The sequence below is a fragment of the Jaculus jaculus genome, chromosome 12, assembly GCF_020740685.1.
Source record: "Jaculus jaculus isolate mJacJac1 chromosome 12, mJacJac1.mat.Y.cur, whole genome shotgun sequence".
NCBI lineage: Eukaryota > Metazoa > Chordata > Mammalia > Rodentia > Dipodidae > Jaculus > Jaculus jaculus.
Window position 1 is genome coordinate 9,310,202 of NC_059113.1, and position 15,702 is coordinate 9,325,903.

Consider the following 15,702-nt stretch of genomic DNA (forward strand, 5'->3'; position numbering starts at 1 on the left):
TATTATGATAAATGTGGCATTTGCATTAAAAGGGGCACTAAACATATGTTAATGACCAAAGCAGAAATGAAGTGTGTCTTTTTATTTTTAAAGACTCTCCAGATGAAAATTGCCAGTATTTGAGGGAAAAAAAAAATGTACTAGAAAGTCATAGAGAAAGGTATTAGCATTCAGCTTTTGCAACAAAGCCTCTTGGAAAGTGGCCTGGGCCATGTTAGCTAAAAAGCTTTCATGGCTCTCTGAAGAAAACCCACAGTCCATTGGCAACCTGGCAATAGAAACCTTTCCCATTCGCCCCCAAACAGTGGTCACAAAACCATCGACAGTCTCTTAAAAGTTAACACCGTAGGTTCCTATGGGACTTGCATAGATTAGTTTGATAATTCATTTCAATATATTTGGAGTCAAACTGCCTGCCTCACTTTCACCAGGAACTCATTACTATCCAGGCTCATCATTCTTACTGCTGCCACGAAGGAGAATACCCCTCATAAATTGCATGATAATTTTGCATTTAATACAGCTAGAATAAAATCATCCACCATCAAGCATTTTTTAATGCATTCTGTAAACAGAATCTGCCAGTCAGCCATAAGCAACATCAGAAATTAATACTTTCAGGCTGGGAAGATGGATGGTTCAACAGTTAAAAGCATTTGCTTGTAAGTCCTGTCAGCCGGAGTTTGATTTCCCAGTATCCATATAAAGCCAGACGGATAAAGTGGCACATGCATCTGGAGGTCATTTGCAGTGGCAGGAAGCCCTGGGACACCCATTCTTTCTCTCTCTCACTCTCTCTACATACATACATGCACACATACATTCAAACATACATTTCTCCTTGCAAATAAATAAATAAACATTTTTAAGGAGAAATTGGGCATTTTTCCCTTAAGGAAGTTTCCAAGTGCTTTTCTTCCATTATTGAGCTCCATCACCCTATGTTTTAGCACTCACTTTCTTCTCCAAGAAGACCTAAATGCTTATGAAATTGCATCTCCCTCGATCACATGCATGAAAACTTTAAAATTCATGCACTTAATTTTCTCCTCTTCTCATAATTTTTTGCGCATATGGTTCAATGCAAGAAGTGTGTCCTAGGTTTAGCAGGGATTCTCAGAGCAAAATCACAGTATGTTTCAGAGGGCTTGGCAGAGGAAATTAAGGCAGCTTCAAGATTCCAGTCTCTTCAGGAAAAGTAGCTTCCTGATGATTAGGACTCCAACACTAGTCAACGAACAGAAGTTCCTTTGGCCAACAAAAGAAATCACTTAACTCGAATATACCTCCTACATCAAAAAAAGCTTTAGCTCAGCACACATATGAAGTTATTCCTATAATACAAAGTATTTCCTTCTGCCCAGCTATAAATAACATCATGGATTATTACACCCTTTGATTGTATAATACTGCAAGGCATGCTTCCTATGCATAAGGGAGAAAGATTTAAATATGCCAAAAAAAAAGGAATTTTATCAGGATCATTATACACATACTATGCTAGTTAATACTGAGTGTCAGATTGGCAGGGTCTAGAATCACCTGGGAGAAAAATCTCTGGGCATGTCTCTGAGACAGTTTCTAGATTAGGTTTACTGATAAGAGAAGACTCACACTAAATGGGTGGCACCATTCCATGGACTAGAGTCCTGGACAGAATAAAAAAGAACAGGCAGCTGAGCTCCAACATCCATCTCTCTCTGCTTTCTGACTGAGGATGCAAAGTGCAGCTGCTTGATGCTCCAGCCACCACGCCTTCCCCACCATGATGGACTGTACTGTACCCTCAAACTCGGAGCCCAAACAAACCCTTCCTCCCTTACATGATAACTTTGTATTTCATACAGCTAGAGTACAATCATCCACCATCAAGCGCTTTTTATATATTCTGTAAACAGAATCTGCCAGTCAGCCATACGCAACATCCAAAATTAATAATTAATGGGTATTTTGTCACAGCAATAAGAAGGCAATTGACACACATCCTTTTATGATTTGCATATTAAATGCCCCCCCAGACCCATGTCCTGAATGCTATTCCCCAATGAGCTGTGCTATCTTGAGAGGCTATGGAACTTTTAGGAAGTGGGGCTTAGTTGGTAGAAGCTGGTCACTAGGGGTAGGCCTTTGAAGGGTATTTGCCAGCCCTAGGTCTGACTTCTCCGTGCTTCCTGGTTTGCTGTGATGTGAAGAGATTCCACCATGCCCTCCTGCCACCACAGGCTGGGCTGTCCCCACTACCGTGGACTGATAGACCTTTTGAAACCATGAGTTAAAATGAACTTTTCTTCCCTTACTTTTTTTTTTAAGTTATTTTGGATATAGTAATGCAAAACTAATTTATACATACTTGTTTATGATTCATGCCTCTAACAAAAAGTCACAATAAATATTTTCATGGAAGTCCATAAAACACAGGTTCATTCTGGCTCAGTGAACATAAATATCCTATAATGATAGAGTTGACGACTGCCACAGTGCTAAAAGTCATATTAAAGGGAGAGAAGACAGCATGAGGGATTCTCAGCTAAACTGCACTTGTGATGACCAGTGGGTGACGCTAAATGACACTGGGAGCAAAGAATGAAATGAACCAAGGGTGGGATTTTCACTTCCCCTGGCAGATCATCCAAAGGAACTGCCCTCTGTCTGCAGCATTCAGAAGTTTCCCTTTGATTTCATGACATGAAAATGATGAAGTTAGCTTGGTTCATCCTCTCCTTACCTGGCTGTACTGAGCAAGATAGCCCCTAGTCATTCCTTCATTCAAGCTTTACCTGGTGTAAGTAAGGAGAAGGCTGAGCTAGCCAAAATGTGAAAATGGGATCGAAGCACACTGTGCCCTTTGGAAAACCCAACAAAGTGGGGAGTAGACTTTCCTTGCTCTGGATAAGAACTTCAGCAGGTGCCTGGGCCTTCCTGCTCATTATAAGGTTACTGAGTCACTTAAAGTCATAAAACATGGGTTAAGGAGTTGGCTCAGTGGTCAAGGTGTTTGCCACACAGGTATGAGAACCTGAGTTTGGATCCCCAGCACCCATGTGACAAGCTAGGCATGGCAACTCACAGTTGCAATCCCCATACTGGGAGGCAAAGACAGGAAATCCCTGGGACTCACTGGGTACCTAACGGAAGCTGAATCCATAAGCTCTCGGTTCAGTGAGAGACCCTGTCTCACAGAGTAAGATGGAAGCTATGCCAGGCGTGGTGGCACATGCCTTTAATCCCAGCACTCGGGAGGCAGAGGTAGGAGGATCACCAAGAGTTTGAGGCCACCCTGAGACTACATAGTGAATTCCTGGTCATCCTGGGCTACAGTGAGACCCTACCTCAAAAAAACAGAACAACAAAAGAACAAGGTATAAGGTGACTGAGAAATACCCCTGACATGTACCTCTGGCCTCCATTTGCATGTGGACACACACATACACATATATAAACATCACATATACACATGCATGGATAAACTTTTAAATTTTTTTTTCTAAGTCATAAAATACTTGAGTTGCATTCCTCCTGTCTAGGAGTAGGTTGATTTCAGACCAAGTCTTGGGGCAGCATGCCTGTCAGCTTCTTTGTTGATAGCTGCTCATCCCCTCGGGTGTTGGGGATATTAAGGAAGAAGAATTAAGGAAGGCAGGAAGGAGTCAGCTCTTCCAGGAGCTGGTGCCATCATAAGTAGCTATCAGGTCTCTGTTCCTGGAGGTTGCTGAAAACTGTCTATCCTGTACTGACTGCTGGATGCAGCCTTGAGTATGTCCATCGCAGAGGGGGGGTTGGAGTGGTAACTGAGTGGACAAGCTCTTGCCTAACATGCACACGACTATGGATTCCATCCCTAACACCATGGTGTAAACAACTCAGAAATCCTGGAGTCTTCTATACCTAGTCTTGAAAAAGGCAACTCAGTGCCATGTTCTCTTGCAACAATCTCATGGCCCCTTGGTATCTGGCATCCATTTCCAGCTTCTGGCTCCCTGGCATTCCTCCATGGGCCTCAGTTTATGAGGTCTAGCTGAGAAGCCTTGCTTTGCTTTATTGTATTCTTGGTGGCAGCTCACCTCTGGTGCATGGGCAGCAAGCCACCACTTCCCATTCCTGTGCTCAGCAGAGCAGGTGGACAGGATATCTTCCCTTGTGATGCCCACCTCTCGGCACCTAAGCTCAAGCTATCCCCCCTGCTAGGTGCCCTGAGGCCGAAGGAAGCATCACAGCATACTGGAGAAACTCCAAGCCCATCCTGAAAGCTTAAGGAGAGGACAGGCTGCATCCAGAATCTTCCCCTTAAAGGCCTGTCTCTTGTCCACAGTCTGACTATTTCATAGCTGTGGGCTAATTTTCAAAATAGCCATGTCTGCCAACTCACACATGGATGGAGTTTGGATCCCTGGTGGGAAATGAAATTCTAAAATTCCATTACACTTCTCTACAAGCAGAGCATCCCAGAGCCTCTGCTGACTATTAAACCCAGAAGTCTTCTCTTTTCTCCCCAGCAATTGCTATTCCTGGCTATACTCTGGATACCTTTGTTTTCCCCTAGAAAGTAAATGACCTTAGTTCCCAGGCCATCCCAAAACATTTTATTCAATTTTGATGATTAAACTAGTGCAGGGTGCATAACGCTACTTAGACAAGTATTCTTGTCTAAAAATAATTGCACTAAATCTAACCTAATCAAGTTGCTGAGATAACACACCAGATTACAGGCTATACTAAGTGAGAGAAACAAGTCAACGACTCCACTCCGAAGCAACTGGTCAAGTAAAATTTCTACAGGAAAATGAACCTGCTTCTCCATCAAAGAAATGGCACAAAGAAGAAAGAGGGTGGGGGAGGGGCGCTGCGGAGACGACTGGGGGTTAAAGAGAGTGGGGCTGTGAAGACGACTCAGCAATTAAAGATGCCTGCTTACAACCTGCTGGCCCACATTCGATTCCCCAGCACCCACAAAAAGCTAAATGCAAAATGGTGAACAGATCTGTGATGCCAACGCGCCCGCAGCAATGGGAAGCAGAGCCAGGAGAGCCAGCGAGATGGATATGCAAACAACATCAAAATGAGAGACCACGTCTTAAAAAGAGGGTGGAACGGCCCGGGTTCTGGCCGCCACTCTGAAGCTCCGCGGGGACGGGCGCTCCGCTCGCTCGGCTCGGCGCGGGGCTCGGCGCGGCTCCGGGAGACGGGGTCTGACTCCTAGAAACTTCCTCTGGTGCAAGTGTGGTAGCTATCAACAACAAAATCGAACAAGCTATGGATCTGGTGAAAAGCCATTTGATGTATGCCGTTAGAGAGGAAGTGGAGGTTCTGAAAGAGCAAATCAAAGAACTAATAGAGAAAAACTCCCAGCTGGAGCAGGAAAACAATCTCTTGAAGACACTGGCCAGTCCAGAGCAGCTTGCCCAGTTCCAGGCCCAGCTGCAGACTGGCTCCCCGCCTGCCACCACGCAGCCACAGGGGACCACACAGCCCCCTGCCCAGCCAGCGTCCCAGGGCTCAGGATCAACCGCATAGCCTCCTATGCCCCGCAGAACTGGCTGCTGCTTTCTGAACTGAACAGACAAGAAGATGTGCTAGAGAGAGACCACCTCCACAGTCGCGAAGCCACCCATTTCATTGCTAGCTGCAAAAGAGATGTGAGACTGACACATGCCATTATCTCTTTTTTCCAGTATTAAACACTCATATGCTTTTGGCTTGAAAAAATTATTAGTTGGGTGAATTAAAGGTTAACCAGAGAACTAGCATGGATGGATCCTGTGCAACTTGACAGACATCTGAGGAATGGTTTAGTGGATGCTGAGGAGCCGTGTGCCTTTCCATCCCTTCCCTGCCACTTACTGCTTCCCAGAGTTCGCTCTCCTGCTTGCCTGCGTGGGGCCAGGAAGCGCTGGGGCTCCTCCTGGACTTTGCTCTCCTCTCCTTCCCGGTGAGGAAATGAGAGGCCAGAGACAAGACTGAAATGAGGGGGGGACGGGACACAGTCCTTATACAAATGACAGTTGTCACCAAAGCTCATAAAACATAATAGTACTGTCCCTCTTTTCTGAGACAGCTGATAATAGAAAACTGTTGTTGACAACGGTGATAGGTAGCTGGGACCTAGGCGATCTTACATGAAGGTTGTTGTGCTTAGTGTATATTTGTGTATGTAGTGTAACTATTTTGTACAGTAGAGGACCATAGCTACTGTTTAGGTTGTACAGATTGCAATTTAGATGTCTCATTGGCTGTTTGAAGAGGTGTGGAGTGTCTTTTATATAGAAATCTACATAAAAATTGCTCCATGACAAAAGCCACACCTGAAGAAATTTTAAGAATTTGGCACCATTAGTCACTTTGTGTAATCTGAAATCTAGCTGCTGAATCTTGAAGTAAATTCCTGTTCATTGAAGTCTTTTGATTGAGCTGGTTGAATACTTTGAAAAATGATCAGTTCTGCTAAGAAAATGGACTTCCCAGTAGGTGTTTTTGCATATTTCCTGTACAGTAGTTATATATGCATACGTTTCTGTGCATGTTCTCTACACAGTTGTGTCGCTGTATTTAACGGTTGTACCTGTCAACTTTCAATAAAGCATATAAAATGTTGATAAAAAAAAAAGAGGGTGGAACAAGAGGACACGCCCCCCTCAAGCTGCCCTCTGACCCCCATACAGATGTCACGCCATGTGTGCTCATAAACACAGAAACCGCATGCCTACATCTACACACACACACACACACACACGAAGTTAAAAAGAAGAGAGGAGCAAGGGACTGACTACATAATAAAATAAATTTCCAAGATATAGTAATCAAATGCAAAGATTTGGGTGATGCACATATAAATTTGAATGAAAACAATCAAAAGATACTTTTGAAAACCATCAGGGAAATTGGGTACCACATGGTAGAATGAATTAAAGGTAATTTTGTTAGGAACAATAATGGCATATTAGTTTTGAAAATAAAAGTCCTTCCCTATTAGCAACGTATATGGAAATCTTTACTGGTGAAATGAGGCATGCCTGGCAACTGGCTTTTTTTAAAAATTTTTTTAATTTAATTTAATTTATTTATTAGAGAGCGACAGACACAGAGAGAAAGACAGATAGAGGGAGAGAGAGAGAATGGGCGCGCCAGGGCTTCCAGCCTCTGCAAACGAACTCCAGACGCATGCGCCCCCTTGTGCATCTGGCTAACGTGGGACCTGGGGAACCGAGCCTCGAACCAGGGTCCTTAGGCTTCACAGGCAAGCGCTTAACTGCTAAGCCATCTCTCCAGCCCTTTATTTATTTATTTTTTAATTTTTTAATTTTATTTTATTTATTTATTTGAGAGCGACAGACACAGAGAGAAAGACAGATAGAAGGAGAGAGAGAGAATGGGCGGCAACTGTCTTTAAGTGATTCCTACTCACGTGTTTTCCAGTAGAAGCTGGGTATGGACAGATGTGACAAACTGGAAAAAAAAAGTTGACATTTGTTGAAACCAGGTGATGAGTTCAGGGTACTTCATTATATTCTAATTGTGTATATATAAAGAACTTAATAGAATATTTTCACAAAACGTCCATATTTCAATCTCAAGCTGATGTCTATCTCCACTGTTGTGCAGAGCAGGCCATGCTATTGGTCTAACTGCCCCGATGGAAGGTGAATGAGCAGAGGAAAAGGAAGTGATACAGAGTTCTCTCCACCCTGCCCTCCTCTGATGATGGAGGAGAGCCAGGACAGCAGAGAATTCCCCCTGAGTCGCTGGTCTTCATCTTCTTAAGCATGCCACTCTTTCACCTGATGAATCTCCTACTTCCCAGGTGTTAAGATGGCGGGGGTCCTGGACGAAATAAACAACAGGGGGAAACAAACTGAACGGTAGCATTCATCTCTCTGTGCTTTATGCCTGTAGACACAATGCGACCAGCCACTTCATGTTTCTGATATCGTGCCATTTCTACCATGATGGATTATACTCTCAACCCTTGAGCCAAAACAATCCCTTCTACCCTTAAGTCTCTTCTTGGTAGATGTTTGGTCACAGAAAGGAGAAAAATAACATGAGCATGCAGTTAGCAACTCCAACCACCCCGTTGCATCTTCTAGGATAAAGTTTCCATGGCAGGCAATGACAATACAAAAGCAAGTAGGCCACACTCCCACTGGATTTGAAGTAACATGGAACGGGTGTGGGTCTTGAATCTGCCGTTGCCCAGCACTCAGGAGGCAGAGGACCACCATGAGTTCGAGGCCAAAATGAGACTACAGAGTGAATTCCAGGTCAGCCTGAGCTTCAATGAGACCCTGCCTAGGAAAAACAAATTTACAAAAAAGAAGAAGAAAATTTTAACATAATTCCTGTGGTGTCCTTCAAAATCACAGCCTTCTTATGTCAGGACAGTCAACATTGAGTTCTAAAGGATGACTGAGTGCATCAAGCACGCATCCTGCTCTGAGGTGCGGAGCTTCCTGTAAACCCTCCCTCTTTTCTGGAACCAACCACCTCTCCCAGGAAGAAGCCATTACTATCCTAGCTTCTAGCTTCTCTTGCATTTACAACGAACCCATTATCTACACTTTTAAAATTTGTTTGTTTTTGTGAGACAGGGAGTCATGTTGCCCTGGCTGGCCGCCTCAAAGCTGTCCTCAAACCTGATCTTCCTGCCTCCACCTCCTAAATTGTGGGGTTACAACATCTACATTCTTTATGGCAACACACACACACAGTTATTATATTCGGGGGTACATGAACAGGTTCTGTGTGGCAGAACTGCACATCCTACTATTATCTACGGACCTCTGTGTACATAATATTACAAACACCAAACTGTTAAAAAACCTCACTGTTTATAGCCAAGTTTCTCACAAGTGTGCAATTCTTAACTTTTTCCATTTTCTCATCTCTACATTCCTCAGTCTGACTTCGGGCTCTATCTCCATTTCTCAGTTCAAACTACCCTTCCAAAGGTCACTTGTGATCTCCATATTGCCAAATCCCAAAGATATGTTTGAGTTCTTATCTTACCTGATCTCAACTTAGGGCCCACATTTCCAGTTACTTCCTCTTTCCTTATACTGTATTTGCTCTGGGCTTTTGCGACCTTCCCTCCCCTGAAGGCCCCAGACACTGGAGCTGCTCCTTCTCAAGCTTCTGCCAGATCTCAGCTCCTCCGCCAGACAGTGACTTCATGGCTAGTCACCAAGACAGACTGAGCCCTCTTCTCTTCCTAACCAAGCCCTCCTATATTCATTCACTGGTTTATGCGTCGTTCGAACCCTCTATAAACCTAAGCCTACCTATACTTTTCTCTGACATTTACCCAATCTCCTGCTTCACTTTTTTTTAAATGGATTTTTATTTATTTATTTATTTGAGAGTGACAGACACAGAGAGAAAGACAGATAGAGGGAGAGAGAGAGAATGGGCGCGCCAGGGCTTCCAGCCTCTGTAAACGAACTCCAGACGTGTGCCCCCCCTTGTGCATCTGGCTAACGTGGGACCTGGGGAACCGAGCCTCAAACCGGGGTCCTTAGGCTTCGCAGGCAAGCGCTTAACCGCTAAGCCATCTCTCCAGCCCCTGCTTCACTTTTGGATTTAGATGCTCAATAGAATAAACAAACCCAAACAGGACTCCTGACCCTTGCTGACAAGTCCCCCTGCCCTTTGCATTCTCTGGTGCATAACAGCCACTGTTATGATTTGAATATGAAATATTTTCCACGGGCTCAATCCCTAGATGACGGTGCTATTTGGGGAGGTTGTGGAAACTTTAAGAGGTAGAACTTAGCTGGAGGAAGTAGGTCATAGGTCTTTAGATAAATTTTGTTTGTAGTACACCCATCCTTTCTGTCTTTTTTTTTCCCATCCTTCTTTCCTTCATTCTGGAGCTCAGTGAGGTGAAGAGGCTTCCCTGTCACATGCTTTCTCCACCATCACATTATATCTCACAACAGGTTCATGAACACAGAGTCAACACACCTTAGAAAACCCGAGCCCAAACAAGTCCTCTCTCCTTTAAGTCGTTTCTGTCGGGCATTTTGTCACAGCAATGCAAAGTCACGAATGCAGTCACCTAGGCTTCCCTGCAGAAAGCAGGGCATGGTCCTTGGACCCCATTCACTCTCACTCCCCTCTGCCGATTCCAATCCCAGGGTTTATTGGCTCACTCTATCCTGTCGTCATCCCAGTCAAACCCATCCCCCCTCATTGCATAGGCCATTGCAATGTCTGATACAATAATTTCTCTCCTCCAAGTACTAACCAGGCCCGACACTGCTTAGCTTCCAAGATCAGACGAGACTGGGCACATTCTGGGTGGTATGGCCATAGACCGATACAATCATTTCCAATGGTTACTTTCTCATTACTGGGACTACATATTTGATCAAAAGCAGGTTAAAGAAGAACAGGGTTTATTTTCAGCTTGTGATTTTGAGGCTAGAGTACACCATGACAGGGAAAACATGGCAGGCAGGAAGCTGGGCCCCACATCTTCACACCGGTCAGGAAGAAAGTACAACAGAACAGCAGATGTGGATGCATTATGAAGTCCTCAATGCCTGCTCCCTGTGACATACTTCCTCTACAAGGTTCCACTTCTCCAAACCCCCCAACCTTCTCAAACAGTGCCACAAGTTGGAATTAAGCATAAGACTCTATGGTGGGGCATTTTTCCTTCAAACCACCAGATAGTTGCTGTAGTAGGCAGCCTTGGGTCACTTGATGAACTTCCAAACCAGACACGGTTATGGAGGAGGGGATGTTTTATTGATCCAAATCCAGAGGCAGGTCCATAATGGCAGAAGAAACTGGCCTGCTTTCACAGGTCCAAGCGGACAGAGAAAAAGCTACCACCCAAAAGCACACAAACACAATTTAGGAATTGCAGGCAAAGCCCAAGCACTTCGAATGTCTTTAGAGTGGAATTCCAAATACACCTCCACACTTCAGGGTTGAACGCTGAGATATATACCCCGGGAACCAAGTTGCAAGCCTGAATAAAATTACTGAATGGATTGGATGGCATTTATTAAAACTACCATAGTTGGTAGGTCCTATTTCAGTTCTGCAGAATCTAATACAATATCCACATAATGGCATAAGTAATCAGCCTAAACAATAAAAAGTGCCCAAACTGAACCGAGCGTGGTGGCACACACCTTTAATCCCAGCACTCGGGAGGCAGAGGTAGGAGGATCACCAGGAGTCCGAGACCACCCTTACACTACATAGTGAATTCCAGGTCAGCCTGAGCTAGTGTGAGACCCTTCCTCAGAAAACCAAGAAAAAAGAAGTGCCCAAACCCTAAAGCTCATGTATTCTGAGTTTCCCTTTTCTCCAAGTCCTTAGCACATAAGTGCTTGCTACATTAGGCGCTATCCAGATGAATGAGAACACACTGGAATAATCTTATTAAAGGGTGCAGGGGATTCATAAAAATCAATACCTCTATTGGGAGACAGACTACTTTAGACCATTCACATCTGAAATGTCCATTAGCAACTCAATAATATGAGACTGAAGAAAAGCAGTATCCCATTGCTGATTTTCCATAAAAGGCTAGACCTTTTAGAGTCTGAAAGCATCTACGAAAGCTAACATTTTCTGTGTGGAGGAAATAATCTGCTTTAGGAATGAGACACACCTCAAGTCCTTGTCAGCTGAGCCATCTAATACCCATGGTCATGATGATTGGCTCAGATATGGACACGTAACCCCATCATAGCCAGGGAGAGTCAGTCTTAGGCTCTGCTAGTAAGACTGAGCAAGAGGTAGGCATGCTCACCCTGCAGCTGGGTTGGAGTCTAAGCCCTTTCTACTTCTAAAAGTGAAGTCAGCATGAAGAACATAGCTGAGAGATCTAAGGTCTAAGACCAAGGCCTTCTGGAAGCCAGGTTTCCTTACATGCTTACATAAGCCAAAATACTCCCTTATGTCTTGACTTGGTATTAAATTGGTTCTCTGTCACTTGTGTTAAAAAAAAAAAAAAAAAAAGTTCTTTGGGCTGGAGAGATGGCTTAGCAGTTAAGGTGCTTGCCTGCAAAGCCTACAGACCCATATTCAATTCCCCAGGTCCCATGTAAGCCAGACGCATGTGCAAGGTTGCACATGTACACAGGGTGTCGTACATGTCTGGAGTTCGATGGCAGTGGCTGGACACCCTGGTATACCAATTCCCTCTTTCGCTTGATCGCTCTCTGTCATGGAAAAAAAAAAGGCAAGTTTGTTGGGCTTGCCTCAAAAGAAAAAAAAGTCCTTTGGTGGGCCGGGCGTGGTGGCGCACGCCTTTAATCCCAGCATTTGGGAGGCAGAAGTAGGAGGGTTGCCGAGAGTTCGAGGCCACCCTGAGACTCCATAGTGAATTCCAGGTCAGCCTGGGCTAGAGTGAGACCCTACCTCGAAAAACCAAAAAAAAAAAAAAAAAAAACAAGAAAAAAAAAGTCCTTTGGCATATGCTAACACTGAAGAATGGCAGAATCTCAATAAAATGGTCATTTACTGTGTTACTTTTGGTAGCATTATAATAATATTTTAGGTGCTTTGAGAGCCAGGTTACAACTGCATAGGGACCCTCAAACAGGAAGATATGTTTTAGTGAAAAGAAAACATTCTAAGGTGCATTAGACCTGACAAAAACTATTGGCTCTATAAATGGTGCCAGAACAGCCTCCTGAATACTTGGATACCAATTTTCTCACTTCCCTGTAACAACAATAAGCAAGTAATTCAGAAAAATACAACAGCAAAGAACTACACTCAACTTTCATTAAAGCTATCAATTACTATAAGTCTAATTGCTTTGATGATAGACCTTGCTTCGGATTAGGCTCTTTCACAGTCACCCAGTAGCCACATATTTGAATCCTCCAGTCTCCTCCTCCTACCTTGCACAAGCCACAAAGCCTCCACATTCAGGTTAGAGGCACCAACCAAGAGCTGGTTTTTGCTCTGTAGTAACGGAAATAACATTTCAAAGGCTTCCAAAGCCAGTCAGCCACCTGCCTCACACCAAGTTTGAGAGGACTTGGGAAAATGAGTCTGAATGAATATGGACACCCTCCTCCACTGTGGCCTGAAGCTTCGGGCTGTGTGTGTCTAGGTAGCTTGCCTGTGATTACCTGACATGTGAGAAGCATGAGCCTGGACAAGCCTCACAGCCTGCACAGGAATAGGCTTGGCTGAACTGATTTTTAAAGGACCCTGGTTCAATTCCCCAGGACCTATGTAAGCACAAGGTGACATGTGTCTGGAGTTCGTTTACAGTGGCTAAAGGCCCTGGTGCACCCCTTCTCTCTCTCTCTCTCTGCCTCAAATAAATGAAATAAATATAAATATACAACTAACATAAAAGTTTAAAAAATGCTCCAACATAACCCAACCTACAGCAGAAAACAAAGGAAGAAGCATTTCTACCATCTACCAGCTTGAGGAGACTGGAGAGCTCATTTACCCACTTCAACTGTTTCCTCTCCAGCACTCTCTAGAAGCCAGTATCACCTCTCAGAGCTGACATTTGGGAAGTCTTGTGCTTTCTAAACCTGGGTGTTTCAAGTTATGTTCACCTCAAGCAATGTCATCTGCTGTCTAGTAACAAAGTTTCAGGGCCAGTTAATGTTACTTATTCTATGCTCTTAAAATATTTTTATTTCTATTTATTTATTTGAGAGAGACAGAGAGAAAGAAAGAGGCAAAGAGAGAGAGAGGGAGAGAGAGAATGGGTGTGCCAGGGCCTCTGGCCACTGCAAATGAACTCCAGATGCATGTGCTACCTTGTGCATCTGGCTCACATGGGTCCTAGGGAATTGAACCTGGATCTTTAGGTTTCACAGTCAAGGACCTTAACCTCTAAGCCATCTCCCCAGCCCTCACAATGTACTTTTGCATGCTTATGGTGATTTTCATATTAAGAGTAGCAGGCATATCTGAAATAAAGTGATTTTTGACAGATCAGACTTAGCTTGGAACTGGGGAGATTGCGCAGTGAGTAACAACAGCGCTAGGTGCTCAAGCACAAGGTCACAAGTTCAATCCCTAGCACCCGTGTAGAAAGCTAGGTGTGGCCATGCACACATACAAGCCCCAGCCCTGAGGGCAGAGACAGGAGGATCACTGTGGCCCAGTGGTCAGCCAGTCTTTGCAAAAAATGGCATGAGCTCCACATTCAGTGAGAAACCCTTACTGAACTTATTTCCTCTAGAGGAAATAAGGTGGAAGATTAATAGAAAAGACAACCTCCTTTGGAGTCCACATTTACATAGGTGGAAAACACATCTGCATACATATGTGCATATACCACAAGTACACACACACACACACAAGCCCAGAATTTGAAGGAGAGAAAGCTTAGACTAATAGGTTAATACTTACTTTATTAATATTAGCTTTATATCATCTGATGCTATTTTATTTCCTCCAGGGACTTGTTTATGCCATTATAAAACTCAAGTCAAGGCTACTAAATTCTAGGTTCCAGACACAGCACTAATGAACACCATTCACTGCCTGTTCAAAAATCGAAGTAAGTGTCTCCTAAATATTCTCAGTGGAAAGAAATGAATAGAGCCTCTGGCTTGTCACCGCATCTTGTTTTCTTCTAAAAGTTGTCCCATACCACAAGCAGAAAACGGACTCAGTCCATGGCTGTTCACAATATACAATAAACATGAGGGGACTGATTACGCATTACATTCCTTTTTTTTCTACCAGAATTATGAACTTTCCATGCAGCTCCACTTCAAAGACCTGAAGCAAGATGATAACACAGATGTATGCCAACCACAGACAGCAAGACAGGGTAGGGGGACATAAAGTTGGCTCTGGAATGAAGTAGATTTTAATTTGAATTCTATTCCTACCAATTTCTAGCTACGGACCCTTGGGCAAGTTATGTGATCTCTCTGAGCCTTTGTATGTCATCTTTATTTATGCACCAGAAGTGCATTTCCCTGGGTTGTTGAAGAGGATAAAGGAGGGAATTGTATGTGTGAAACAGATTACATAGTGAAACACTCTACACAAATTGTCCAGTGCTTTGTCCTCGTCTTCTGGGCCATCCTTAGGTAAGTCGCTACAGAAGCCCCCTAAGAGAACAGAAACTTAGAAAGGTTCTTTCCTCAAACTATATGTTTACAAGAAAGGCTTCTTTCTCTTTGTGTTGACTTTCTCGAGGAAGTACTGGCATAATTTTCTGTGGCAAGGTCACGATCTTAGGCCATTTTCTGTTGTGTAACAAAATACCTGAGGCCAAGCAACTTGAAAGAAAAAACAACATAGGGGGCTGAGGCGATGGCTCAGAGGGTGAGTGTGCTTGCTGCGTAGACCTGAGGGCCTGAGAGGGCCAGAGACCACTTAGGTTTGATTCCCCAAAACCCATGTAAAATGCTGTTTTGAGGCCAAACGTGTCTATAACCCCAGTCCACAGGGGCTAGAGTCCAAGCAATTGCTGGGGCTCATTGACCAAAATGTCAGCTCTGAGACTTCTCAAGGAAACACAGAGATGAGTGATTGAGGACACCCAAACATTCTCCTCTGGCCTCTGCACTCACGCACAGGTTGCACACTTCTGTGCACACACATACACATATGCAGCCTATGTAAAACATCACGTTCCTCGCCGCACATGCTCTACACACACTAATTCCAAGAAGGAGGAGGGAGAAGAAGAGGAAAAAGGAGGAATAGAAGAAGGAGTAGGAGGAGAAGGAAGAGGAGGAGGTATAGGGTGGT

The 15,702-nt window shown here is 44.0% G+C and overlaps 2 protein-coding genes across 6 annotated transcripts in view; one reads left to right on the forward strand and one right to left on the reverse strand.

The window, feature by feature from the left end:
• Csgalnact1 (chondroitin sulfate N-acetylgalactosaminyltransferase 1) overlaps positions 1-15,702 on the reverse strand; it is a 176,197-nt gene that overhangs the window by 139,655 nt on the left and 20,840 nt on the right. For 4 of the 5 annotated variants that reach the window (XM_045131866.1, XM_045131863.1, XM_045131862.1 and 1 more), the window contains one exon: positions 7,400-7,440. The exons of the other annotated variant lie outside the window; for it this stretch is intronic. The gene's annotated coding sequence lies outside the window, so the exon portion shown is untranslated. The remainder of the gene's footprint in view (positions 1-7,399; positions 7,441-15,702) is intronic. 5 annotated transcript variants of the gene reach the window in all.
• On the forward strand, positions 5,191-6,597 carry LOC123453778 (TSC22 domain family protein 1-like). The gene has a single exon (XM_045131867.1). It carries the CDS (start codon positions 5,251-5,253, stop codon positions 5,509-5,511), a length of 261 nt encoding a protein of 86 aa, XP_044987802.1. The 5' UTR covers positions 5,191-5,250; the 3' UTR covers positions 5,512-6,597.